At 56.6% G+C, this 27,345-nt stretch overlaps 2 protein-coding genes and 1 non-coding gene across 3 annotated transcripts; all 3 read left to right on the top strand.

The window, feature by feature from the left end:
- Positions 1-2,911: 2,911 nt before the first annotated feature.
- On the top strand, positions 2,912-3,069 carry LOC126554289 (5.8S ribosomal RNA). The gene has a single exon (XR_007606640.1). It is a non-coding gene; the product is annotated as a 5.8S ribosomal RNA (ribosomal RNA).
- A 2,017-nt stretch (positions 3,070-5,086) lies between these two features.
- On the top strand, positions 5,087-6,044 carry LOC126554285 (uncharacterized). The gene is made up of 2 exons (XM_050209373.1): positions 5,087-5,335; positions 5,805-6,044. Exons 1-2 carry the CDS (start codon positions 5,087-5,089, stop codon positions 6,042-6,044), a joined length of 489 nt encoding a protein of 162 aa, XP_050065330.1.
- A 1,100-nt stretch (positions 6,045-7,144) lies between these two features.
- LOC126554284 (uncharacterized) lies at positions 7,145-8,766 on the top strand. Its single transcript, XM_050209372.1, has one exon. The coding sequence runs from the start codon at positions 7,145-7,147 to the stop codon at positions 8,444-8,446; it is 1,302 nt and encodes a 433-aa protein (XP_050065329.1). The 3' UTR covers positions 8,447-8,766.
- The last annotated feature ends 18,579 nt before the right edge of the window (positions 8,767-27,345 follow it).

Raw genomic sequence — 27,345 nt, 5'->3', positions numbered from 1 at the left:
AGAGCAGCGATTGTACCGGCCAGCCGGTCTCTCCCGACTCTCGTCAACGCGTACCGCGTCGCGACGGGTCACCGCTCCGCCGGCGCGCGCGAGCGCGGCACCGCCCTCCGGGGCGGGGTCCGCGCCCGCCGCGCCGCCGCCGTCGCTGACCCGCCGGGCACGCGCTCGCAGCATTCAAAATTCACCACGAACCGCGGTCGGTCGCACGGCGGGACCCCAGCGGTCGCGGCCGTGCGACCGCCCTCGGCGTCGGCCCGCCACCCGGCGGACCGGCGCTCGGACGCACGCGTACCGCGCGCGAGGCGCTCCTCGCCCACCGCAGTCGGCACCACGCCGGCGGGCGGTCGGGCGGGACCGCGCGCCCGCGCGCGGCACGCGCCTGTTGTAAAACCGAGATCCCTGGTTGATCCTGCCAGTAGTCATATGCTTGTCTCAAAGATTAAGCCATGCATGTCTCAGTGCAAGCCGCATTAAGGTGAAACCGCGAAAGGCTCATTAAATCAGTTGTGGTTCCTTAGATCGTACCCAAGTTACTTGGATAACTGTGGTAATTCTAGAGCTAATACATGCCGACAGAGTTCCGACCGTCGCGGCGCCTCCGGGCGTCGCGTGCGGGAGGAACGCTTTTATTAGATCAAAACCGGCCCGTCGCGGCGCGCTTCGTGCGCGTCCCGATCGCGGCCCGCGCAAAGACCTGGTGACTCTGAATAACTTCGAGCTGATCGCACGGTCTCCGTACCTCCGACTGGCGACGCTCTTTCAAATGTCTGCCTTATCAACTGTCGACGGTAGGTTCCATGCCTACCATGGTGGTAACGGGTAACGGGGAATTAGGGTTCGATTCCGGAGAGGGAGCCTGAGAAACGGCTACCACATCCAAGGAAGGCAGCAGGCGCGCAAATTACCCAATCCCGACACGGGGAGGTAGTGACAATAAATACTGATACAGGGCTCTTTTGGGTCTTGTAATTGGAATGAGTACAATTTAAACCTCTTAACGAGGAACAATTGGAGGGCAAGTCTGGTGCCAGCAGCCGCGGTAATTCCAGCTCCAATAGCGTATATTAAAGTTGTTGCGGTTAAAAAGCTCGTAGTCGGATCTGTGTCTGGGCGGTGCCGGACCACCCTGGCGGTCCGGCGTGTCGCGGCCGGTCGCGTCGCGGGACCACGCGTCCCGTCGGCGCGGCCGTCGTCGCGCTCGTCGGCCGTCTCGGGGTGTTAGTTACCGGCACGTCGGCCGGACGTATTGTCGGCAGGCGGACACGTGTCTCGTGCTTCCGGCGCGCCGCGCGGCCACGCGTCGCGCGGCCGTCGGGGTCCGACGACGGCGGCCGCCTACTCCAATCTTGCTGCGCGGTGCTCTTCACCGAGTGCCGTCGGCGGGCCGACACGTTTACTTTGAACAAATTAGAGTGCTCAAAGCAGGCTCAAATCTGGCGGGGCGGCTTCGCGGCCGTCTCGTCAAAAGGCCCTGAATACTGGTCGCATGGAATAATGGAACAAGACCTCGGTCCCGCGCATCTCCGCCCTTCGCGGGCGCGCGAAACCGCCCTCCGGTGCCGGCGCCTCCGGGCCGGTTTTCGGGACCGGAGGTAATGATCAACAGAGACGGGCGGGGGCATTCGTACCGAGACGTTAGAGGTGAAATTCTTGGATCGTCTCGAGACGAACTGACGCGAAAGCATTTGCCAAGTACGTTCTCGTATGATCAAGAACGAAAGTTAGAGGTTCGAAGGCGATCAGATACCGCCCTAGTTCTAACTGTAAACGATGCCAGCTAGCGATCCGCCGGCGTTTCATTAACGACCCGGCGGGCAGCTTCCGGAAACCGAAGCTTTTCGGTTCCGGGGGAAGTATGATTGCAAATTGAAACTTAAAGGAATTGACGGAAGGGCACCACCAGGAGTGGAGCCTGCGGCTTAATTTGACTCAACACGGGAAACCTCACCAGGCCCGGACACCGGAAAGATTGACAGATTGAGAGCTCTTTCTTGATTCGGTGGGTGGTGGTGCATGGCCGTTCTTAGTTGGTGGAGCGATCTGTCTGGTTAATTCCGATAACGAACGAGACTCTGTCCTGCTAACTAGGCGGGTAAACCCGGGTCGGCGGTGGGCGCGGCGCGGGCGGTTTCGGCCGTCCGCGTTCGCGTCTCCGTTGGCTCGGCCCGGTATCCCCGAACGCGTTCGCCCGTCGTCCACGGCGGTCGTCGGGCGCGGCCGCGCCATCCGCGTCCCGGCGTGCGGCGGGCGTGTGTCGGCCGGGGGGCAACCTCCGGTCGGCGCGCGTCAGTCGTGCGTCGGGCTCCGCGGTGAAGCGCGCCGCGTCCGCGGCCGTCGCCGGCGGATCACGATACGTTACTAGGGCTACCGCCGGCTCCCAGGAGCTTAAACTCTTCTTAGAGGGACAGGCGGCGGACGAAAATAGCCGCACGAGACTGAGCGATAACAGGTCTGTGATGCCCTTAGATGTTCTGGGCCGCACGCGCGCTACACTGAAGGAATCAGCGTGTGTTAACATTCCTGGGCCGACAGGCTTCCGGGTAACCCGCTGAACCTCCTTCGTGCTTAGGGATCGTGGCTTGCAATTTTTCCACGTGAACGAGGAATTCCCAGTAAGCGCGAGTCATCAGCTCGCGTTGATTACGTCCCTGCCCTTTGTACACACCGCCCGTCGCTACTACCGATTGAACGACCGCAGTGAGGTCTTCGGACTGGACGCGCGTTATTCGGCCCCCCCGGGGGCTGGGTCGTCGCGCGACCGGGAAGATGACCGAACTCGGCCGTTTAGAGGAAGTAAAAGTCGTAACAAGGTTTCCCTTGACCCGACCGAAAGATGGTTACCGTCGAAAGACCAGTCGCGCGCGCTCTACCGCGCGCACGGCGAACAGTTTCGTCGACAATAAACACACCCGACCCCGAACGGCGGATCACTTGGCTCGTGGATCGATGAAGACCGCAGCTATCTGCGCGTCGTCGTGTAATCCGCAGGTTATACGAACATCGACCAGTCGAACGCACATTGCGGCCTCGGTGACCCGCGGGTCCCGGGCCACGCCTGTCTGAGGGTCGTATACCGGATACTCGGCCAGACCGATGCGCCGCCGGCACGCCGGCGCGCGCGCGCCCGCCCGACCGTCGTCCCCCGTCTAGGCGGCGGCGACGGCCGAGGCGACCAGCGCGCGCGCGCGCCCGCACCGGCGGCGCGAGATTGGCGGCTCGACCGGCGCTCCAGGGCGCCCGGTCGTCCGCCCAAGTTGTGACGGCAAACAGTCACGGGTTCTCGCGCCGTAAAACGGCACGTCCCCGTCCGCCCGCCGCGCGAGAGCGCGGCCGGGTCGGCTGAGAGCGTTCGTCTCGACCGCGGTGTCGCGCGTGTCCTCGACACGCGCGCGCGCCCGGCGGGACGCGGCGCCTCTCCGGCTTCCGAGAAGCGGACGCGGACCGTGTCCGGGACGGAGCGCGGACCGCAGACCGCCGCCGTGCGAGTCGGTTCGCCGACCGCACACGCACATTATGATGTATACATACGTTCCGACCTCAGATCAGGCGGGACTACCCGCCGGATTTAAGCATATTAATAAGCGGAGGAAAAGAAAACAACCGTGATTCCCCCAGTAGCGGCGAGCGAACAGGGAAAAGCCCATCGCCGAATCCCGCCGCGCACTTTTGTGTCGCGGCACGTATGGGAGTTGTGGCGTACGGGCCGGCCTCGTTGCCGGGGCGCACGTGACGGTCCAAGTCTCCCTTGAACGGGGCCATGGCCCGCAGATGGTGCCAGGCCAGTAAAGGCCGTCACAGCGTTCCGGGATCGGACCGCGCCTTCGAGTCGGGTTGCTTGAGAGTGCAGCCCGAAGCGGGTGGTAAACTCCATCTAAGGCTAAATACGGCCACGAGACCGATAGTGGACAAGTACCGTGAGGGAAAGTTGAAAAGAACTTGAAGAGAGAGTTCATAAGAACGTGAAACCGTTCGGGTGTAAACGGACAGAGCCCGCGAGTCCCCGCCGGGCGAATTCACGGTCGGTCCGTAAAACGGCCGGCCGGATCTTTCGCTCGGCCAGCGGACGTCGCGACTCGTTGGGCGCCGGCCGAAGGGCCCGGGTGGCGGTTCGTCGCGGCGGTCGCGTCTCGGCGTGACCGTTCGCGCCGAACCCCGGTGCTCCTGGTCGGCTCGCCCGACGGCAAGAACCGTCGACGCGGCCCCGTCGCAGGCGGGGTCCCGTCGGTCGGCGACGAGTTTCGGGCTACTTTCCGACCCGTCTTGAAACACGGACCAAGGAGTCTAACGTGTGCGCGAGTCAACGGTGTATCATATGAAAAACCACGTTTGGCGCAATGAAAGTGAACCGTTTACGGTGCGGACGATGGCCTAGCGACCGAACCCACCGGCGTTCAAAGTCGCGCTGGTCCGCAGTCCGGGGGCGTCTCCGCCGGGTCGGCTTCGGCCGTCCGGGGGCGCACCCTTAGCGCACACGTTGGGACCCGAAAGATGGTGAACTATGCTTGAATAGGGTGAAGCCAGAGGAAACTCTGGTGGAGGCTCGCAGCGGTTCTGACGTGCAAATCGATCGTCAAATTTGGGCATAGGGGCGAAAGACTAATCGAACTATCTAGTAGCTGGTTCCTGCCGAAGTTTCCCTCAGGATAGCTGGCGCCGGTGTCCCGCCCGTTCGCGGGCGTCAGGACGCCGGTGGGACTCCGCGCTGTACGGCGCGGTAACAACACGCTCGTAACACGGAGGATGTCTCATACGGTAAAGCGAATGATTAGAGGCATGGGGGTTGAAACAACCTTCACCTATTCTCAAACTTTAAATGGGTGAGATCGCCGGCTTTACCTGGTACACCGCGTGAACCGCGTGCGAAGCCGGCGACGGAACCCTAGGCGCTTAGTGGGCCATTTTTGGTAAGCAGAACTGGCGCTGCGGGATGAACCGAACGCCGAGTTAAGGCGCCGAAATCGACGCGTATTCAGAGACCATGAAAGGCGTTGGTTGCTGATGACAGCAGGACGGTGGCCATGGAAGTCGGAATCCGCTAAGGAGTGTGTAACAACTCACCTGCCGAAGCAACTAGCTCTGAAAATGGATGGCGCTGGAGCGTCGTGACTATACTCGGCCGTCGGCGGCACAGTGGGGCCGGTCGTCGCTCGCGGCGGCCGGTCCCGGCAAGCCCCGACGAGTAGGATGGCGCGGCGGTGTGCGTCGAAGGGCAGGTCGCGAGACCGCCGGAGGAGCCGCCGTCGGTGCAGATCTTGGTGGTAGTAGCAAATACTCGAGAGGGGCCCTCGGGGGCTGCCGTGGAGAAGGGTTTCTTGTGAACAGCCGTTGTCCAAGAGTCAGTCGATCCTAAGCCCGGGGAGAGATCCTCGTACCACGGGCGAAGGCGTTTTCGAATCGCCCATGGGGCGAGAGGGAATCCGGTCCGTATTCCGGAACCCGACGCGGAACCGCTCCCTAGTGTTCGGGGCTCTTTTGTCTCGTCCGGGCGACCGGAATGAACTCGAAGAAGCCGCCGGGGGGTCCGGGAAGAGTTCTCTTTTCTCTGTGAGCGTTGTACGTCCTGGAATCCTCTAGCCGGGCGATAGGGACGCGAGCGCGAAGAGCACCGCTCGTTGCGGCGGTGTCCGTGACCCCCACGCGGACCTTGAAAATTCGAGAGAGGGCCACGCGGAGTCTTCGCGTCGGTTCGTACCGATATCCGCAGCAGGTCTCCGAGGTGAGCAGCCTCTAGCCGCATAGAATAATGTAGGTAAGGGAAGTCGGCAAAACCGATCCGTAACTTCGGGATAAGGATTGGCTCTGAGGAGCGTGGCGGATCGGGTTCGGGTCGTCGTAGAAGCGTAGGCGGTGCTGGCGACACCCCGGCCGTCGCCCGTGCGCCCGGTCTCCGGACCGGGAGCCTCGAGGCGGTCGCGGGCCCGTCGCCGTCCGCCGACCGTGGAACCACCGAGCTTCGGTCGCTGGCCGCGTCGCGGCCGGCCGTCCGCCCCGGCGTCGGTTCGCCGTCGCCGGGCGGTCCGGCCGCCGCGCCGTCGGCCGCGTAGCCGGATCGACCGCCATGTAACGGTCAACTCAGAACTGGCACGGACCAGGGGAATCCGACTGTCTAATTAAAACAAAGCATCGCGATGGCCCGGGACGGGTGTTGACGCGATGTGATTTCTGCCCAGTGCTCTGAATGTCAACGTGAAGAAATTCAAGCAAGCGCGGGTAAACGGCAGGAGTAACTATGACTCTTTTAAGGTAGCCAAATGCCTCGTCATCTAATTAGTGACGCGCATGAATGGATTAACGAGATTCTCACTGTCCCTATCAAACAGGTAAAATACCGGTAGCCTAGAGCCACTTCTCGCCCGTTAGTAGCGCCCAGCGCTAAGGCGCGGACGGAAGGAGGTAGGCGCGAGCCAAAACCTGGAGACCGATGTCCCTATCAAACAAGGGCACAGAGGGTCCTTGATTGGACTTTCTAGATACCTCCTAAGCTCAGGTACTTAGCTATGAGAATTAGGTTGGCACGGAGGAGGGTAATATACCGTGCTCATAGGGATCCCCCATCCCCCTGGGAAGGGCTGGGGTAATACCTTATCATGTCAGAGAGGCGCAGTGACATGATGGACTTTATAGATCGTCCTAACTCGTGGGAACTCTATGGAAAAAATAAATAAAATTTGTGTAGGGAGGACTGAAAATGGAACGGAAAAAACAGGAGTGAACGGAAATGGAAAAGGAAAAACAGGACAGTTGGGAGATGAGAGAGAGGGAACGCCCTTTGTCTTTACGGGTTCGATGGGAGATGAAACTCCCAAGAAATCCAATAAGAGACAGAAGGATGAGGAGGGTGAGGGCGTAGATATATTCACCTACGGTGCTGGGTCCATAGTGGACACCGTGGAGTTGCGGGATTACACCTGCATCCTCGGTCGCCGTGGGAGGGAGTTGTCTGATGAACTTCTCCGTTTAATCATGGCGATGAAAACGGAGAAGGCGTCTATGACGAAAGCGAGGGAAGAGGCTTTCAAAAACCAGAACCGGCTTCATGAACGTTATAGACGAGCTCGTCTATGCGCAAATGATGATCCAGGGAAGGTTGATTGAGGCCAGACACCAGCGTTCTCATCAGACGGTCTCTGATAGAACCCCGGTAATGACCGGAGCTGCACGTTGGGGAGAGTCCTTGGTGTCGGAAACGACCATGGGAAACTTTACCACGGGTGGTGACGCGATTGAAAGGGTAATCGCAGAGATACAAGCCGAGAAAGAGGAGGAGAGAAAGGCGAGGGAAGGGGAAAAAGAGGGAAAGGTAAAGAAAAAGAAGAAAAAGAAGAAGAGTGAAAAGAAGATCACGAGTGAGGGTCCGGTTCCATCTGAAAAAGGTGAAACGGTTGCCAAGGCCTCTACCTCGAAAGAGGGGATGGTAGCGGCAGAACCTCCTCTGGCGGCTGAAAAGACGGTCTCAAAACCGTCTACGAAGCCAAAAAAGGCGGCGAAACCGGTACCGCAGGAAAAAGGGCGAAAACGGGTGGAAATCCCGGTAAGACCCCTCCTGGAGCAACCAAAGCCCAAACCAGAGGAATGGACGACGGTGAAACGAAAAGTAAAAAGGAAGAAAAGTCAGAAGAGGGTTGTCCCGGAAGAAGTGAGAATGCTTCTTGAGGAGACGCAAAAGGCCCGAGAGAATAAGCACGGGGGATACGTTCTGAGCTGGTCTCCGAAAAGAGAGGAAGTATCGGAAGAGCCGAAGGTCACTTCTGAAGTGACCGAAGCTCAGATGGTAAAGAATCTCTGGGACGAGCTGGCGAAGAAAAAGTGTGCCCCGAGGTTTAAAAAGTTGAAAAAAGTGGGAAAGGACAGACTGTACGTGGAACCAGAGAATGAGGAGACGAGGAAACTTCTCCAAAACGCTTCGCTCGACATCCGTCGGGCGGGCGAGAGAAATCCTCATATCATAGTACATGGGGTCGGGATTGAGGTAAAGGACGACGAAGTCGCCGTGTTGCTGGAAGAGCAGAATGAAAGTTCTGTGACGCTGGCGACGGGGTGGTTTAAGAGTCTGGAACTCATCTCGCACAAAAGTAGGGTGACGAGAAAGGGACGGGATGTAGAGTTCGTGGTAACTCCCGAGGTTGCTGGCCAGATCGTGGGACAGACGATGTGCGTCGGGCTATCGCGGTGTCGGGTGGGTCCGAGTGTAAACGTGCGGAGATGCCATCGGTGTCAACGTTACGGGCATACTGGGGTAGCCTGCAAGGCGCCGTCGGTGGTCTGCGGGCGTTGTGCTGGCTCGCATCATGCTGCGCACTGTGTTGCACGTCCAGCCCAAATACGGTGCACGAGTTGTGCCGCTAGTGGCTGGGCTTGTGACCATGTCTCGGGTGATACTGCGAAGTGTCGAACGTGGGAGGTGAATTTCCGGCGGGAGGCCCGGAAATTCAAATGGTCGGTGTAAGAATAGGGCAGGTAAATCTGGGACGGGGGAAACTGGCAACAGATGACCTGCTGTCCGAGATTAGGGAACGAGGTCTGGATGTTGTGTTAATCCAGGAACCTTTTGTGACGGGAAGTGGGACGTTTGCCAGTCTTGGTAGATTTCCCCTTCGTTTCATAACGGGCAACTCACCGGGTGAGAAACCAGCGGCGGCGGTATTGGTGGTAAACCCTTCATTGGGCGCAACGCTAATAACGCAGTTTAGCGGGACTCACGTGGTGATAGTGGAAATCCGCAGCGGGGACAAAAGTCTCTATGTGGGTAGTACGTACTTCCAATTTTCCGAGGAAACCGACGTCCATGTCGAAAACTGGAGTCGGTGATCCGGGATCTGGGGGGTGCGGACTGGCTCATTGGAGGCGACTTCAATGCGAGATCTACACTTTGGAATGACACACATACGGACGGTAGGGGTGAGAGGGTAGAAGATATGATTATGTCGAGTGAAACAATCTGTTGTAACGAGGGCTCTGTACCGACCATCCAAACTAGTATGGGATCGGCGATACTTGATCTGACGCTTGCGTCGGTGAGAGTTGCCGCTTCCATCAGTGGATGGAAAGTGCATGAGAATGCGGTGACCAGTGATCACAGACTAATCACATTCGGATACGATGAAATAGAGGAGGGAGAGATAGAAAAACAGGAAAGAAAAAGGTTCAATGTCCGGAAAGCCGACTGGAATGTCTTCCGACAAAGGCTTGCGGAGAAGCTGTTCAACGGCCAATCCACATGGCTGGAGCAGGACATACATTCCAGAGCGGATTACCTAACCAAGGCACTGAGCGAAGCCTGTAGAAAGTCGATGCCGATGATAAAACCGCGAGAGGTCGGGGTTCCTTCGTGGTTCACGGAGACCCTTGATACTCAGCGGCGTATAGTCAAGCGGATAAGACGGAAAATTGGCAAATCTCGGGCCTTGGGAAGCGAGGAAAGGACAGCCGCATTGGAAGAAGTCTACCGGAGAGAGAGAAATAAGTATACGGCAGGAAGGAGAAGAGAGCAGACGAGAACCTGGCGAAAGTTTACTACCGAGGAGGGTAACGAAAAGCCATGGGGGTCCGCCTATAGATGGTGTAAGGAAGGAGCGAACACGGACTCGCGAGGTGTTCTAGCGACCCTCCGCAAGGGGGGTGGTGAAAGCACAGTGGGTCTAACGGACACTCTGGATTTACTGCTGAAAACGCTAATACCTCCAGACTCGATCGAAGGTGAAACCGAAGAACACAAAAGAATCCGAGAGGAGACTGGCGTGGAAATCGGTGGATCCGAAGAGACGGACTGGGGCGAAGAGTCGGAAAGCAACCATCTAGAGGAATTTTCTCTAGAGGAGGTAAAGAAGGCAATTTGGCGAATGGGAAGGGATAAAGCTCCGGGGGAAGATGGTATAACAGCCAGAATTCTCCGTGTAGCGTATCCGGTGATAGCGGAATAGTGACCGCTCTTTTCAATGAGTGTTGGAGAAAAGCACGCTTCCCGAGCGGATGGAAAAAAGCGGTGGTGGTCCCCCTATTGAAAAATCGTGACAAGGACAAGTCTGACCCAAAGTCATACAGGCCGATAAGTTTACTCCCGGTGCTGTCAAAAGCTCTGGAGTATCTTATTTGTCTTAGACTGAGGGAAAAGATCGGTCCAAGTATGAGCGAAAATCAATATGGTTTTAGGGCGAATAGAAGTACCACAGATGCAATATTAAGGATGAGGGAATGGACCGAAAGCCGAACGGAAAAGTACGTCCTCGGGGTGTTCTTGGACATTTCCGGGGCGTTCGACAACGCTTGGTGGCCGGCAATATTGCATCACATGAAGAGGTTGGGAGCGACGAGCAGGATTTGTGAACTGACCCGTAATTATCTGGGGGGTCGATACGCCAGCATCACTGTGCCGGCGGGGAGAAGCGAGATTAGACTGTCGAAGGGTTGTCCCCAAGGCTCTCAATTCGGTCCGGAACTCTGGAACATTCTGATGGACTCTTTACTGAGCCTTGATGAATCGGAAGGAGAACTATCTATTGGTTACGCGGATGACGCGTTGCTGATGATAGCCGGCCGGACTAGAGCGGAGGTGATCCGGAAGACAGAGGAAAAGCTGAAAAGAGCAGGAGCCTGGGCGGGTGGAATGAAACTTTCTTTCTCAAGTGCAAAGACGAAAGTCATGTGCTTGAAGGGGAGGCTAGTTCCGCCTTACACAGTTAGGATGGACGGGAAGAGGTTAGCGGAAGTGACAGAGATGGATTATCTCGGCGTCACTTTGGACGATAGGTGGAGCTTTAGGAACCACGTAAGGAGAGTAGCGGGGAAGGCGGCTCCAATGTTTCAGAGGATCAGGCGGATAGTAGCCTCAACCTGGGGTCTTAGTGGCCGTACGACGCGCAGATTATACCTCGGTGTATTTGTGCCTAGAATGGTTTACGGGGCCGCGGTGTGGGGTGAAACCGTCAACGATCGGATGATGAAACGTCTCCTTCTGGGTGCCCAGAGAAAGGCACTTCTGGCGGTGACGGGGGCTTACCGTACGACGAGTACGGAGGCTCTGCCGGTCCTCGCCGGTGTGCTTCCCCTGGACCTGGTCGCGAGACAATGGGGTCGTTTGGCTAGGAGTAGGAGGACCGGGCTCGGGAGGGAGCAGGTCAGGAATATAGAGGAGGAAGGGATTGCCGAATGGCAAACACGGTGGGAGGCTAGTGAGAAGGGTAGACTCACGTATAGCTATTTCCCATCAGTGAAAGAAAGGTTGAAGTGTAGCTGGATGGAAGTAGATCATGAATCATCCCAGTTCTTAACGGGACACGGGGGATTCATGGCTTACCTACACCGCTTCTCTAAGTCAGAGACGGACGAATGTCAGCAGTGTGGAAACCTGGACACGACAGAACATGTCGTGTTCGAGTGTGAAGCGCTTGCGGACACTAGGAAGGCACTGAGAGACCTAGCGGAGGTGGGTGGGCAGCCGTGGCCATGTCAGCTGAGTTTCCTCGTGGGATCGCCGGAGCTCTGGAAGGAGTTCCGTCTCTTCATGCGGGGGCTTCGGTTTCTCGTGGTCATGTAGCTGGCCGCCCATTGGATGAGGTGTAGACTCACGCTCGAAAGAGCTGAGGGCGTCCGGGACGCGTGGTGGTGACAAAAGTTCGGTGACGGGGAATCGTGGGATAAACTCCACGGGGTGATGTCTGCGTTTCCCGGCGGCCGTGACTCGCTCCAATGAGATGAGTAGGCATCAGGGATGCTGGGGTGCGGTGTTGTTGTATTTGATGGAAAGAGATCTGCGGAAACTACCTTTAGGGGAAAGTACCGTGGACACTCATCCAGTGGCCTACGTGTTTACACTAGGTGCGCCTGGGGCGCGTGGATGATGCACGGTCCTACGGACCTGTAGACGCCGGCGGGGCGGGGAGAATAGAGTACTCACTCTATTGTAAAATAACAAATGAGGGGTCGCGACCACCGCGTTACCCGCGAGCGCGGCGTAATGGGCCGACCTCTAGCCCTCTTGTATCTGTAAAAAGTAAATAGAAGGGAGGCAATGTCCTAGCTCAAGGCTACGATGGACCTCTGGCCGAAACGTCGCACTTTAGACGCTCAATCTTACAATTGAGGATAAGTACTACGGGAACGACGTCTGGATCCAAGTGTCGGGGTAAAACCCGGCGCGGACGTCTGGGATCGGATTCGTAGTGGCTGTCGGATTTATCTGACGATGTGGTTATTGATCGAATGCTGATCAGACGAAAGTTAACGGTGAGTATTCTCCCGGGAACCTAGTCACTCTGCCGGTGGGAGTATATCACCTGGCGGTTGCTTAAACCATATTAAGCAGCGGGTTGGATAGTGCCGCGGCCTTACCAGTGGTCGGTAAAGAGAAATGATACATCTCAACACTAAACTGGAAGCCGAATGAAAACCCGGTAAAGCCCGAGGGGTGTAAAAACTCTCCGGGCCAAATCGGTGAAAGGCCTAGTTCTAGGCTGATCTCATTTGGCGATGCTTCCCCGACCGAAAGGAAAGGGAAGTGCCTCTGCTTATTGGGGGACGAGCTTCGGCTCACATACCTAATCTGCGGAGTGTAGGACCTAGTCCACTTTTGGAACTCTATGTCCCTATCTACTAGTGCCGTTTCGACTGCGGCGTAGTACGGACGTGTGTTTCCTCGTTTCCCGAGCTCCGCGCAGCGCCCCCTAACGGATTAGTATTGCAGAAGTGTTTACCACGTGAGTACTTTACCGTTTTTTGTGTTTTTTGCGGATAATTGTGCCTAACAAGTGCGCGTAGGGGTCGGTGTCGTTTTCGAGTCGGCCCTATAAATAACCCCCCGTGGGGAGGCATTGTCTGGTAGTCCCATAAGGACTGCACGGCCGCCCGAGTGTTGTGCCGAACTTTTGTGCGTCAGGCTCCTGACTGGTCTCCGGACTGACCATAGCTGCACGAGGACTATTTCTGTCAAGGTCAGTAAAACCTAAATTTACTATCATATTCGGGCAGTTCTTCCCTAAGATAGTGCTGTTATCATATTCGGGCAGTTCTTCCCCCAAATTTTTTGGATTGATCGTAATTCATACAATTTTGGACTTAGAGGCCCAGAGCTAAGTGCATTCGGCCTTATCTGAGCCAGGGCGAAGTTTCCCCCAACTGGGAACTAAGCCCCCACCCCCCCCCCCCGACTTTGAGTTAAGTATAACTCCGTGGGAAACAGCCGCAAGGACCCGGGGGCAACGCGGACCAGCAGTAGGGGTTCAGGACAACCCATTCCACATCTAGGGGACGGGGCACCCCCTCCCCCCCATTTGGGGCTTTGGTACTTTTTTGGTGGAAACTGTTCAGGAGGTTCTAAGGACCCATCCTGCCAAGGGGAAACTCGGGGTTTTGATCCCCTCCCCTAAAAACCACCCCTTAAATCATGGGAGATAGGGACAGTGAGGGCATGGACGTTACGGGCTCTGAGACTCCCACGCAGGGATCCAGTCAACTACAGAGGTCACCGATTTCGCAAGGAGGCTCCCCGGCGTCGAAGAAGACCAGGAGTTTGCCGGACCCCGCACCGATTGCACGGGAAGCCATAAAGTGGATAAGGCATACGATGGAGGAGCAGGCTACAAAGAGAACGGGTATGACCGTCGAGCTGCAACGGAACATGTTCGAAATGCTGGTCAAACTAGACACTGCAGTACATGATTTGGTGATTTGCAACCTTCAGTTGAAGAGTCAGCTCGAGGAGTCCAGGAGGTCTGCAGAAATATGCGCAGGTGCTGCCGCTGCACAGTTCGGTGCGGAACTCCGACTCCGTGAAGCGGCGCACGAGCAGACACTCGAAGCGGTCGTAGCTAGATACGCAGAGAAAGAAGCCACTAGAGCTGCGGAGCAAAAGACCGAAGTCCGACAGGTCACTCCACCAGAGCCAGCTGCTTCGGCAACATATGCCACAACAGTAAGAACCTCTAGACCGGTAAAATCTAAGGAGGAGCGAAATGCGGATAGATCCAAGTCCAGAATCGCTCGCAGAAACAAGTTGTTGAAGGAACAAAAGAGCGCGGATCATATGCCATCCTTTATGTTACAGGAATGTGTGGGCAAATCACCCACCGTGGTGCGGGACCTGATACTGGGCCAGGTTGTGGCCAAAAATATTAGACCAAAATGTCACACAGTAACCACCAAAACTGGTAAGGTGATACTGAAGCCCGAAAACAGGGAAACGGCTGATATGCTCAAGCATCTCACTAAGTGCTCTTCTCTTCTGAAGGAGGACTCCCTCAAATGGCCGCGTGTACTGGTGTCTGGTGTAGCTTCGGATTACCGCATGGATCAGTCTGACATCCTCAACCAGAACGAGGAACTGGGAATCCCTGCTGAAGTTGAGGAAAATGTACTCAGACCAATATTCAAGACTGGCCCGAGGGACAGGGATGTCACAAACTGGGTAATGGAGGTGAATCCCAAATACTACAGTAAATTTGAGGACACAATAGTCTATTTGGGCTTCATGAGGTGCCGTGTCAGGGCGTACGATGAGGTCACTCAGTGCTATCTATGCTTGAGATATGGGCATCCAGCAGCTAAGTGCAGTGAAAACGAACCAAACTGTTCACACTGCGGCAGAAAAGGCCACAAGGCAGCAGAGTGCCCGGCTGCGGAGGGTGACCCAAGTTGTGCGAACTGCAAGGGCAAGCACAGGGCCGTGGATAAATCCTGTTCGGCGAGGACCGCGTACCTGCTCAACAGGGCTAGGAGGACCGATTATGGACCATCCCAATGAGTGTCGCCCCATTGAAAATTGTGCAGCTGAACATGGGCCGAGCCGCTGCAGTCAGCGACCAGCTGCTGTCCTACTGCCAGGACACAGGCGTGGACATTGCCCTCGTACAGGAGCCGTACACAAATAGAGGCAGGCTCACCGGTTTCGAGGTGGCTCCCATCAGGTGTTACCTCTCCATGGGTACGCGCCGCAGGGGCGGTCCACGACACATCGACCACGGGGCTGCCATCATAGTGTTTAACCCGAACCTGGTGGTCGCGTCCCGTGATTCTGGACGCGTGGAAAACTTCGTCAGCATCGACCTCGACTGTGGTGCCGAAGGTCAGTGGACGATCATCAGTGGCTATTTTAAGTACCGTGTGCCCACTGAGATCCATGTCAGCGCCCTGGAAAGCCTCACGGAACAAAACGGGAACAGCTTGCTAATGGGCCTGGACGCAAACGCATTCTCCACTAGGTGGTTCAGCCGGATCAATGATAGACGTGGCGAAGTACTCTCCCAGTTCATTGATGCCCAACGCCTTCAGGTAGAAAACAAGAGAAGCGCACACACCACCTTCAGAGGTCCCCGTGGCAAAACCAACATCGACGTAACTTTATCTAGCGGTCAGATCTCGACCAGGGTACGTGATTGGACTGTCCTGCCAGGCATCACGTCCAGTGATCACCAGCTGATCAGGTACGAGGTGGACGCTCAACCCAGAAGATTTGTGCAGCCCCCGCCCAGATACAACGTCAAAAGGGCACTAGTAGAGCAGTTTAAGATGGAATTTCACCTGCGATCCGAGGGCAGACAGGGTCACCAAGATATTGACAGTATGGCAAACGCCATAGTTGAGGACATCACGGCAGCGGCTGATTTGCACATTCCAAAGTCGAGTCATAGAAGGAAGGTCAAACCCCCGTGGTGGACGGATGAACTCCTGGCAGCCAGGCGCAACCTACGTAGAGCGGCAAGGCGTGTTGACGACACTGTCACCCGAGCAGAGTATAACGTCCTAAGGAACTCCTACACCTCGCTCTTAAGAAAGTGCAAAATCGGGTCTTGGCGCAGATTCTGCACGACAGAAGGAAAACTCCCATGGGGAAAACTGTACAGATGGATGAGGCAAGGTGTTAAGCCACAGTCGGTACCAGTTCTCATGATGCGCCCGGATGGAACACTGTGCCAGACGTTGGAAGAGTCACTGACCACCTTACTGAACACGCTGATTCCAAACGATCCAGACCAAGAGGACCCGGCACCCGTAGAATCAAACGAGGAAAACCGGACAGAAACAACGGAGGAGGAGCTGAGAACCTTTGCGTGGTCCGTCGCTCCAAACAGAGCACCTGGCGTGGACTGCATTAGTGGGAAAATGGTTCGCTTGCTGTGGCAAAACCTTCACCTGAGGCTGCTGAGCCTGGCTAACAGCTGCATGAGGAGGGCGAAGTTCCCAAAAGATTGGAAAGCGGCAGTGGTTGTCCCAATACTCAAGGGCGTGGGTAGGGACATCAGGAATCCGAAGTCTTACCGCCCGGTCAGCCTGCTGCCAGTTCTTGGCAAGATAGTCGAAAAAATCATAAATGTGAGCCTCAGGACCCAGATTGAGCCGAGACTCACGGGGAAGCAATACGGCTTCACCCCAGGTAGATCCACGCTGGATGCAATCCGGAACCTGCGGACCTGGTCCAGATTAAACGAGGAAAAATATGTTTTGACGGTGTTCCTGGACATAACAGGGGCGTTTGACAACCTCAAATGGTCAGCGCTCCTGGAGGACCTCGCGACCCTGGGAGTTAGCGAACACACCAGGTCACTGATCATGGACTACCTGTCTGGCAGGACCGTGACGTTAAACATTGGTGGGGTGTCAAAGACGGTAAGGGTCACCAAGGGTTGCCCGCAGGGTTCCATCCTTGGCCCAATACTTTGGAATGTCACAATGGAGGCGCTCCTCAGAGCGGAGCAACCTCAGTACGTAAACATGCAGGCTTACGCGGATGATGTCGCGATTAGTGTAGCAGGGCCTACAAGAGCCAGTATAATCCGACGCACCGAACAGGCACTCCAACCTGTTCTCCAGTGGGCGCGCGCAAGGGGACTGAGTTTCTCGGCTCAGAAGTCAACGGCAACGATTACCAAGGGTTCCCTGGCCCACGGGTTCACCTTGGCCTTTGGTGACGAGCGGATAGTGACGGTTCCCCACACGAAGTACTTGGGAGTCACAATTGACAGTGACTGGAAGTGGGATGTTCATATAGAAAGATTGACCGAAGACCATGACGACATCTTCTCGAGATTACGCGGCACAATGGGTGCAGGATGGGGCATCAAAAGAGAATATTTGATGACACTGTACAGAGGAGTTTTTCTCCCACGAGTGGCGTACGGTGTCAGTCTTTGGGTTCATGCAGCGGGTTCTGAAGGCAATAAAAAGAGGCTGCACAGGCTACAACGCAGGGTTCTGTTAGGACTTACCTGCGCGTACAGAACTACTTCCACCGACGCACTGCAGGTCCTAGCCGGGGTCTTGCCTCTGGACCTCGAGCTCAAATGGATAGCGATCAAAGAGGACGCAAAAGGTCTACCAGAGGGAGTCAGACGGGGAACCACACACTTAGCCTACGAGGACATCATGGACGAATGGCAGAGAAGATGGTCCAACTCACACAAAGGAAGATGGACACACCAATGCTTCCCGGATGTTCGTGCTCGACTAACCAGCCCGTTGGCAATGGGACATGAGGTAGCCCAGTTCCTCACCGGACACGGGAACTTCAGGGCCAAATTGGCGTATTTTGGCAGGCAGCCATCCCCGGTGTGCCTTTGCGGAGCGGAGGACGAATTCGTGGATCACGTACTATTCAGATGTGAACGACACAGCGCACACAGAGCGCATCTGGAACTGGAGGTCCACAGAGCCGGACACCTCTGGCCATGCGGAATGGAGACCCTGGTTTCTTCGAAGAGACTGTACACAGCACTGGTCAGGTTTGCAAAAACTGCAGCGTATTATGAGCAGCTTGACTGAGTCTGCGAAACAGGACGGGCAAGACACTCTGCGTGCCAGAGTGCCAAACCCCGCATATGTTCTGAACGAGTGTCATGGAGCGAGAAGGCAGAAGCGGCTCATATGCGGGGCCGTCCTGAGGGGACACTCGTGCGTCGGGGACGCGGGCGGCGCTGACGCGGACAACAGTGGTACTCGGACAACCGGAGGCGCCGCGGTGGTCGAAAGCTTAGGTGAGTAGACCACACCTACATCGAGCCAGAGGGCTGGCGTCGGGGACGCGGGCGGCATGTGACTTCGGTTGCATGCCGCGAATTCCCTGTTGCCGGGGATCAGAATACGGCATCAGGGTGCTCACTTGTCGTACGAGGCGACTAAAGAGCGGCCCGGAGGACCGGCGTCTGGGACGCGGACGCACCGAAACCTTCAGGGAATAGGGCGTTGAAGGCTACCGAGCCTCAAACTAGGCTGCTCGGTAAAGGCCCACCAAGAGCCTGTTGAGCCAGCGAATCCTGGGAGATCGGGCTCGCCGGTCGAACATCCAACCGATGATGGCCTACCTAACGGGGGCGAGATCGGTACCACGGGAAGGGGGGGAGCCCCACCGTCCCGAGTTATGCCCGGGCCGGTGCCCTCCTACTCTGGGCGCCCGGCGGCTTGCCGTCGTGCGCCCACTGCCGGTTGGTTTCGTGGTGGCTGTAGCGGGAGCTACCGTGTGGTTCAAGCCAAAGCTGGCAGGCGAAGGTCTCTAGTGAACGGCTGTGTCGTCGGAGGGGTGCGAACCTCTCAGGCGTCACAGTTTCTCCTGGGCACCCAGCCGGTCTACCGTTGGATACAATCAGCGGAGGTTGCCTGTAACCAAAAACGGGAAGTGATTGGATAGGTCACGACCTCACCAGAGGTGGTACATGGTGGCTCCAGACCTGTGCCGTCTGGTACGGTGCTTCGGCACCGGTGCTGGTGGTCCACAGACGACACGCTCGCGGCGCGGGCGCTTCGGCGCCCCCGCACGGGTGAACCTCTATGGCTCGTAACAAGCGCACAGCGCTTATACACGGTCCATAGTTGTAGCCGCAAGGCACCCAAACCGAGGATACTCATGTCCCTATCTACTAGTGTTGTTCGAACTGCGGTACGGTGAACATATCGCTCCCGGTTATTTTCCCAGTTAGTTAGGTTAGTGTTGTCCATTTTTTACGATTTATATATCAAAAGATTCGTCTCGACGAGACGCTTCGATTGGTGCATAAAGCGTGAAAATCGGTTAGGTGAGTAAGTCGTGACGGCGTTTTTAAGCTTCCGCAGGCGAAAACACGTGTTTTACGCCCGGTAGCCAGAATCGCTAACCCGATTACTCCGGTTAGGGTACGAATTTTGCGTCGGACTCTTCACTGTTGAATTGTCCGTTTTTCGACGCATCTTTTCATACAGGTCGCGTGTGCGTAAGTGCCTTTCCGGCGGATCTACGTTTCAAAACTTTGGGAATTAATTCCGATTCTCCTAGTGGACGTACGATCGCGCGCTTTGTTGGAGCGGTTAGTCCTTGTAAGGATAAATCGATCTACGTTGAGTTTTTCCGCGTGCGACGAAAACTCAACGCGCAATCGTGCGACAAAGTTTCCGGGCGAACAGAAACGCTAGACAGACGCGACCGTTACAGGTGACTCATACGCAGGTGCATTGTCCGGCGCCGCCGACGCGCTGCTGCTGTGCGTTTTCGAGTCGCCGATAACGTTGCGGGTGGTTGCCGCTAGTGGCGCTAGCCGGTGTAGTTACGGTGTTTGGTGCTAGGTGCGCTAGTACATTGTAGTTGCAACGTCAGGCGCAATATCGCTAGCGCGCTCTCCCGGCGTCTGGCGCGGAGGAGGAAACGCAACTTCTCCCACGCGCATAGGCTAAGACGACAACTGTCCCATATAAAAAGTGCGCGTACGGACCGGTGTCGATTTTGAGTCGGTCCGTATAAAAGCCCTAGGGCTCCAGTACGAGAGGTGCAGTCGGCCCTCAGGTAAGGTGACAGGCTTATTATATAAGTTAGCATAAGGTAGCATAAGGTAGGATAGTGGTCAGTGGGCATTAGTAGGCCCCACTCGCAAAGGCCGAAAAGGCATTGGCACTATCAAAGACAGGCTCGATAGGTTAAGGTAGCATAGTGGCCGGTGGGCATTAGTAGGCCCCACTCGCAAAGGCAGAAAAGGCATCGGCACTAGAGTAGGCAGGCTCGATAGATATAGTTTTAGTTTTAAGAGCAATCTCCCACAAGCATGAGCCTGTTGGACATGTCTTTGGGTGGAGATGGGGGAGAGGACAGGGGGTTGTTGGTACTGGGCGTCCTAAAGGAGGGCGACGGCGGCCAACTTTGCAGCCAGGTGGGGGGGGGGAGGGGTGCCTGGACTCGGGGGGCGACTCTGGTCGTCCCGAGCCTAGGGCCTCCTCCCTACCGGAAAGGGTTAGGTCTATCGGTAGGGACCTTGACAAGCTTCTCCTGGCGGAAAAGGAGAAGAAGAAGCTCTCGGCGGCCGTTCACAAGGCCATCTTGGAAATCAGGGGAAGGTACGAGGTGATTTTGGACGAGGTATCTCACCAGAATGTGATTCTGGAGGGCAGGTTGGAGGAGGCTAGGGCTGGACACGTCTGTGGGGCGTCGGAGAGGAGGAGGGGGAAGACCACCACGGAGAACGCGATGCCGCCATCCCAGGAGGTGGCGAAAACCAAACCTCCGAAAGCGGCGGCGACAAAGAAGCCGCCGAAGAAGAAGCCGGTGGAGGTATCAGTACCTCCAGCCAAGGACAATGGGCAGTTCACGGTGGTGGTGTCCAAGAAGAAGAAGAGGAAGAAGAAGAAGAAGGGTTGCAACGGCGCCGCTGTTCCTGGGGTCCCAGTGGCTCCGGAAAAGACCGCCAAGGCCATGGAGAGGGTGAAGGCCAGGGCTCCGGCCCGGGCTTTCATCGTCTCCGCGGAGGGGGCGAGCTGGGGGCAGAAAGAAACTCTGGGCCGACCTGGTTAAGGAGGTGGGGGTCCCCAGGATCAGCAGGGCTGCGAATCTGCCCAGAGGTGACATCCTCGTGAAGCCGGCTGATGAGGCACGTACAAGGCCCTCAAGGACATGGAGGCAGCGGCAAGACGGTCAGGGAGGAGAAGGCCAGGTGGCCAACCGTCCTCATCTATGACGTGTGGATCGGGACGTGGAAAGCTCTAAGCTATCGGGAATGATCATGGAGCAGAATCCAGAGTTAGGGTTGGGAGAAAGAGTCGGTGGTACCCCTCTTCATGAAGGGTAGCAAGGCTGAAGAACAGGTGTGGTGGGTATGCTCCGTCAGACCCAGCCACTTCAGGACGATAGTAGGGAAAAGCCTGTACATAGGCATGTCCAGGTGCAGGGTCAAAGAGTACGTGGACATTGTAAGGTGCTTCAAGTGCCAACGTTTCGGGCACAGGGCAGCCATGTGTCAGGCGAAGGCGGACACTTGTGGACGTTGTGCGGTCCAGGGCCATAGGGCTAGAGACTGCCAGGGCGGGCCAGTCAAGTGCGCCAACTGCGGTTTGAAGTTCCAGTCGGGACACTCGGATTGTGTGGCGATGGTAAAGGCGACCTTCATGGTCGCCCGTAGGACAGATTTTGGACCAAAATGAACTCGTCGACCTACTGTGTGGTCCAGTTAAACATGAACGGGAACTCCATGGTTCCCGATCAGATACTGGACTACAGCAGGGCTAACGGGGTGGAGGTACTTCTGCTTCAGGAGGTACTGACCTCGGGTGAAAGACTGTTAGGATTCGACTACGGCGCCGTGAAGACGGTTTTCAGCTGTAGGGATGGTAGTGCAGGGGCGGCCATAGTTGTTCTAAATCAGGACATCGAGGTGGTTGCCCTGCAGGGGCTCTGCGATAGGTACTCTGCTGTGGCCAGTCTCAGGAAGAGATCTGGTCAGGCGGTTGTCTTCGTGTCAGCGTACTTCAAGTACAGCATCCCGACACGAGTCTTTACCGATAGGTTAGGTGACGTTTTAGACAGTATCGACCAAGACGTTCTGATAGGGGCCGATGTGAACGCGCACTCACCGCAATGGTTCAGTCGGCCGGGGAACAACTCGGGTTCAGCCCGGGGGACCCATGTAGAGTCCCTCATCGCGGAGAAGCACTTGACGGTGCACAACCAGCCCGGTCACATCGACACGTACGAGAGACCGGGTATGGGGTCATCGAAAATAGATGTGACTCTGACGAGAGGGGGCTCCTTGACGAACTCGATATCTGAGTGGGAAGTGCTAGATGTCACCGACAGCGACCACAGGACCATCAGATTCAAGATCCACGTCGGATCAGGTCCGGAGGGACCTACGGTAGGGAAAAGTCGTTTTAATGTTAGGAAAGCAGACTGGGATAGGTTTAGGCTGGTTCTGGCCCAGAAGGTCTTCGGTGACCCGGAGACCATGGTGGGCGATTGCGGACGCATAGCGGAGTCTCTGACGCGTGCTCTTGGGCAGGCGATGGAGGCCTCCATGCCCCGTTCTCGCAAGTCCAGCAGGACGAAACCGCCATGGTGGGACGCTGGGCTCGAAGAGTCCAAGAGGCGCCTCAATAACTTCCGGCGCACCAAGGACTATAAAGTCTCGGATAGGGGTCAATTCAGAACGCTCAGGAACGAGCATCTGAAAAAGATTAGGCGGGCCAAGATGGAGTCTTGGAGGAAGTTCGCTACCTCCATAAACTCGGACATCTGGGGCCCGGTCTACCGTTGGGCTAGGAATGGTTCTATGAAGAGTAGGGTTCCCAACGCTGTGCTCGAGGTGACGGAACTTTCACGGTGACGGCCCAGGAGACGGCTGAGTGTCTGCTGGAGAGCCTTATCCCCAGGGATGATGCTGCTCCTGTCTTTGACAGAGGGTGTGTAGGAAGAGTGAGACCGGAGGTCACGGAGGCGGAGGTTAAGAGTGCTGTCTGGAGGATGGCACCTAACAAAGCTCCGGGACTGGACGGGATCACCGCTGGGGTGCTCAGGAAGGCCTGGGGCGTTATAGGTACGCCGCTAACCAACGTCTTGACAGAGTGCCTCAGGAAGTCGGTTTTTCCGGACTGTTGGAAAACAGCAGAGGTAGTTGTCATCAAGAAGGGCGAGGACAGGGACCCGAGTCTGCCGAAGTCATATAGACCGGTTAGTCTGCTTTCGGTACCGTCAAAAGTGCTGGAGCGACTGGTGGTGGACAGACTGGAGGCGGAAACGGGGGGCGCTCTTTCAGCGGCAGCAACATGGTTTTAGGGCAGGCAAGTCCACAATCAGTGCGATCAAATCGTGTCTGGATTGGGTGGACAACAGTGAGGACATGGTAGTAGGTATTTTCCTGGACATCTCAGGAGCCTTCGACAACCTGAGATGGAACGTTCTTATTAGGGACATGATGGATCTAGGGGCATCGGATGCCACAAGGTCTATCATACAGAGTTATTTGACGGGCAGAAGGGCGGTGCTCTCGGTGGAGGGAGCGACAGCTTTCGCGGATCTCACCAGAGGCTGCCCTCAAGGCTCACAGTTAGGGCCAAGTCTGTGGAACTTATCTATGGATAGGGCGTTGGTCACCAACGATGACGATAGGGTTAAGCTAATCGCGTATGCGGATGACCTGGCGGTTCTTATCGCGGGCTCCGATCTTGTGGAAATTCAAGGGAAGGGAAAGCGAGAGCAACGCTCGGCGCCTTGAGCGACTGGGCGAGCCAGAGAGGTCTGACCTTCTCGGCTAGTAAGTCTCAAGCGATCCCTCTGAAAGGAGGACTACGGCCAGGGTTCACCGTTCCTTTCGGGACGGAGGACATCGTGGCCGTTTGTTCAGTTAGGTATCTGGGTGTTGAGCTGGACAGTAGGCGAAATTTCTGGGCGCACGTCAGTCAAGTGGCCGGAAAGTCCGATTCTTTGTACAGTAGGCTCAGGGCTGCTTCGTCGCGCGACTGGGGTCTTCGGCAGTCCACCTCCGCCGTAGTATACAGGGCAGTCTTCCTGCCCCGTATCACGTATGCTGCGGAGATCTGGTCTGGGGGAGTCCTTACGTCCAGGGCGATAAAACTCCTAGGTAGTAAGCAGAGGAGAGCCCTTCTCTCTCTTACAGGGGCATACAGAACGACTTCAACGGATGCGTTGCAGGTCGTTGCTGGGCAGATGCCTCTGGACTTGGAAATTCGATGGCATGTGGTTAGGACCAAAAGGAAAGCTGGCCAAATCTCGGAGGAGGAGATGAGGGATGAGGGTCAGGGATAGGCTTCTGGACATCTGGCAGGACAGGTGGGACGTCAGCGAGAAGGGTCGTTGGACCCACTCGATGATATCCAACATCAGGAGGAGACTGGAACTCCCTCTCGAGGTGGACCACTATGTGTGCCAGTTCATCACTGGGCATGGAGATTTCAACGCCAAGTTGACGTCCTTTGCTCTGCGGGGAACTGGCGGATGTAGGTGTGGCACTGAAGACGAGACGGTGGACCACGTGCTCTACAGGTGCCCGGCTCTCTCTGCTGAGAGGAGTCGGGTCATCAGGCTTATAGGCGAGGACGCTTGGCCGTGTCCGACTGAGGTGTTTCTGGACACTAGGTCGAACTACAGTGCTCTGCGCCGCTTTGCTAGGGAGGCCATCGAGGCCAAGAGACTCTCGGACAGGTTAGGCTAATGGGTTAGGTAGGTCCGTCATAGGCGACGGAAAGGGTTGGCGGGGACCCTGGGTTGGCGTCTAGGCGTCGGCTCAATCTCCGCCTCAAGGCCCACCACTAGCCGGCTGGGGAGCTAGAATAGTGGGAGGGGCAACAGCCCCGGGTTGATCTACTGACATCAACCGTAAACCCAGTCAGTGCCACGGGAGAGGGGAGCCCCTTTGTGTACCGGTGCGGCCCGCCGCATCCGGAATACATTGCCCCTCAAGGTTGAGGAGCCTACCTCGGCTGGAACGTGGTGGTTGTGGGACAAGCGCTAGATAGTAACAAACCCACCGCACCTGGTGAGAGGCACGGAACCCAGGCGGCACTTCGCTGAGTCGTCCCGGGCCTCAAGATAGGTACGGGCCTTCGGGCCCGGTGCTGGTGTTCCTCAGAAGACCCTAGACTATCGGGGGTAAAATACCGGTAGCCTAGAGCCACTTCTCGCCCGTTAGTAGCGCCCAGCGCTAAGGCGCGGACGGAAGGAGGTAGGCGCGAGCCAAAACCTGGAGACCGATGTCCCTATCTACTCTAGCGAAACCACAGCCAGGTTTCGTTGGAGTGTGCTACGCCGGTTTTATGCCGGTGCGGTCCTTGTCTCCGGTACGTTTGATCGGACGGGCGGCGCGGCATCTTCGGGTGTCGCGCCGTTCTGCTCGGCCACCCGTTCATCTTGAGTGGCTGCTGAGGTGCAGCGTCCTCTTTGATGTTCGGACCTGGTCTCGTTAGAGGGTGTTAGGCGGGTGGTTCGACCCGCGCGGCGGCCTTCGGTCGTCCCGCGTAAGTCTTTCCGCCCGCCGAGTCTTGCCGGATCGCGGCCGCGCTCACGCGGTCGCGGGACGGGCGTTCGGCCGATTACACCAGGCGCCCTCGTCATTGCATGGACGGGGGCGCAGGTGCCCGGCGAGGGGACGCTCTTGATACCGTCCGCGGCGGTTTTCTCGAGCGCTCCCGACTATACACCTGTGGTTTTTCGCTGCGGGCGCGTTTGGAACCGCGCCCGTATCATGCGTGCTGCTTCCTCGTAGCGATAGATGTCCACGCACTCGTCCCAAATCGGTAAACGGTTCTGGGTCGTTTGCGGCTAAAGCACGCGTTTCCACCATCGGCTTTCGATCGTACGCGGTCGTCAGCTATGCGTCCGAAGCTGTTGTTTTCTGACGGTAAACTACTGAATTATCATATGCTTGTCGCACAAAGGCGGGCGGTACGCGCGGATTTCAGTCCAGCGGCCGCCCGGCCAAGCGAACCTTGTAATAGGAAATTGAAATAGCAAATACTCGATCAGATTCCAAAAGTGAAACGACCGTAAGCGGCGTCGCGGACCTCTAGCGGGTACCCCGATCGCCGCTGGCCGGGTCAGAGCGCAGACGTGCGTGTCCGGGCCGGTTCGTATTCGTCGACGCTTCCGGGGCGTCGATCGATTACGCGGCTGTTGTCTGCGCAGACGGGATATACCCGGCGTTGCGTCCCCTTCTGGGGGCGTAGCGTCGGGTTTTTCTCTTGTCGCCGATCGGAGGGCCGTTACGCGCCGACTTAGGATTTTCTGACTTAGGTCAGCTGATCTACCGGTCGTGCGCGTGGGCGGTTTCTCCGGTCGACCTAGCCCCGGTCTTGACATGACTCGATCGGGGTTCGAGCGCGGGCATCGGCTTGCGTTTTTTGGCTGGCGTCTCGGCTGCGAAGGCGAAGGGCTCGGGATGAAACCGATGCCTAGGCCGGCCCGGGATACTTTACAAGTATTACCATGAATATATATGGACACGCTCCGATGGATTAAATCATGGTTCAACCATGAGGATGGCTTCGGCCGACAACAACGGCTTTGCTACTTTCGCAATGACGGGCCCAGAATCGGGCATTAGACCAGATAATGCATCTGCGGACCTCTCCCCAAAAGGACTGGTTAAACTGGAAGTTACCTTAAATGGTCGCCCCAGGTTCTGAGGTAGCTGAAAATGCCTTAGACCCGGAGGTGCCACTTGCAACTTAGAAAGACACCTCCAGGGAAAAATACCGGGTAACTCTAGCTTCCCGGGTGACTTTACCCGCTAACGTGGGAAAGTCAGAGAACCCTCGGTTACATTAAAATGTTGACGAGGGGGGTTGACCCCGGACATTCACTTGTTTGGGGTCAAAAGCGGCCCTGACTTTGGATAGTTGGGGGGGCAGACGCGCTCGGCCTGACTGATCGTTGAAAACGTGTAAACAGCCAGATAACTGAGGGGTCCTGCATCGGATCTGCCTTGCGGACAAACAGGGCACAGAGGGTCCTTGATTGGACTTTCTAGATACCTCCTAAGCTCAGGTACTTAGCTATGAGAATTAGGTTGGCACGGAGGAGGGTAATATACCGTGCTCATAGGGATCCCCCACCCCCCTGGGAAGGGCTGGGGTAATACCTTATCATGTCAGAGAGGCGCAGTGACATGATGGACTTTATAGATCGTCCTAACTCGTGGGAACTCTATGGAAAAATTAAATAAAATTTGTGTTGTAGGGAGGAATGAAAGTGGAACGGAAAAAACAGGAGAAAATGGAAATGGGAAAGGAAAAACCGGACAGTTGGGAGATGTGAGAGAGGGAGCGCCCTTCGTCTTTACGGGATTGATGGGAGATGAAACTCCCAAGAAATCCAATAAAGACAAAGGACGAGGAGGAGGGTGAGGGCGTAGTAGAAAATTCACCTACGGTGCCGGGTCCATAGTGGACACCGTGGAGTTGCGGGATTATACCTGCATCCTCGGTCGCCGTGGGAGGGAGTTGTCTGATGAACTTCTCCGTTTAATCATGGCAATGAAAACGGAGAAGGCGTCGTCTATGACGAAAGCGAGGGAAGAGGCTTTCAAAAAGACCAGAACTGGCTTCATGAACGTTATAGACGAGCTCGTCTATGCGCAAATGATGATCCAGGGAAGGTTGATTGAGGCCAGACACAGC

Source organism: Aphis gossypii, unplaced genomic scaffold, assembly GCF_020184175.1.
Source record: "Aphis gossypii isolate Hap1 unplaced genomic scaffold, ASM2018417v2 Contig00460_ERROPOS81933, whole genome shotgun sequence".
Classification (NCBI taxonomy): domain Eukaryota; kingdom Metazoa; phylum Arthropoda; class Insecta; order Hemiptera; family Aphididae; genus Aphis; species Aphis gossypii.
Note: the sequence above shows the minus strand (reverse complement) of the source record. Positions and strands in the feature narration are given on the sequence as shown.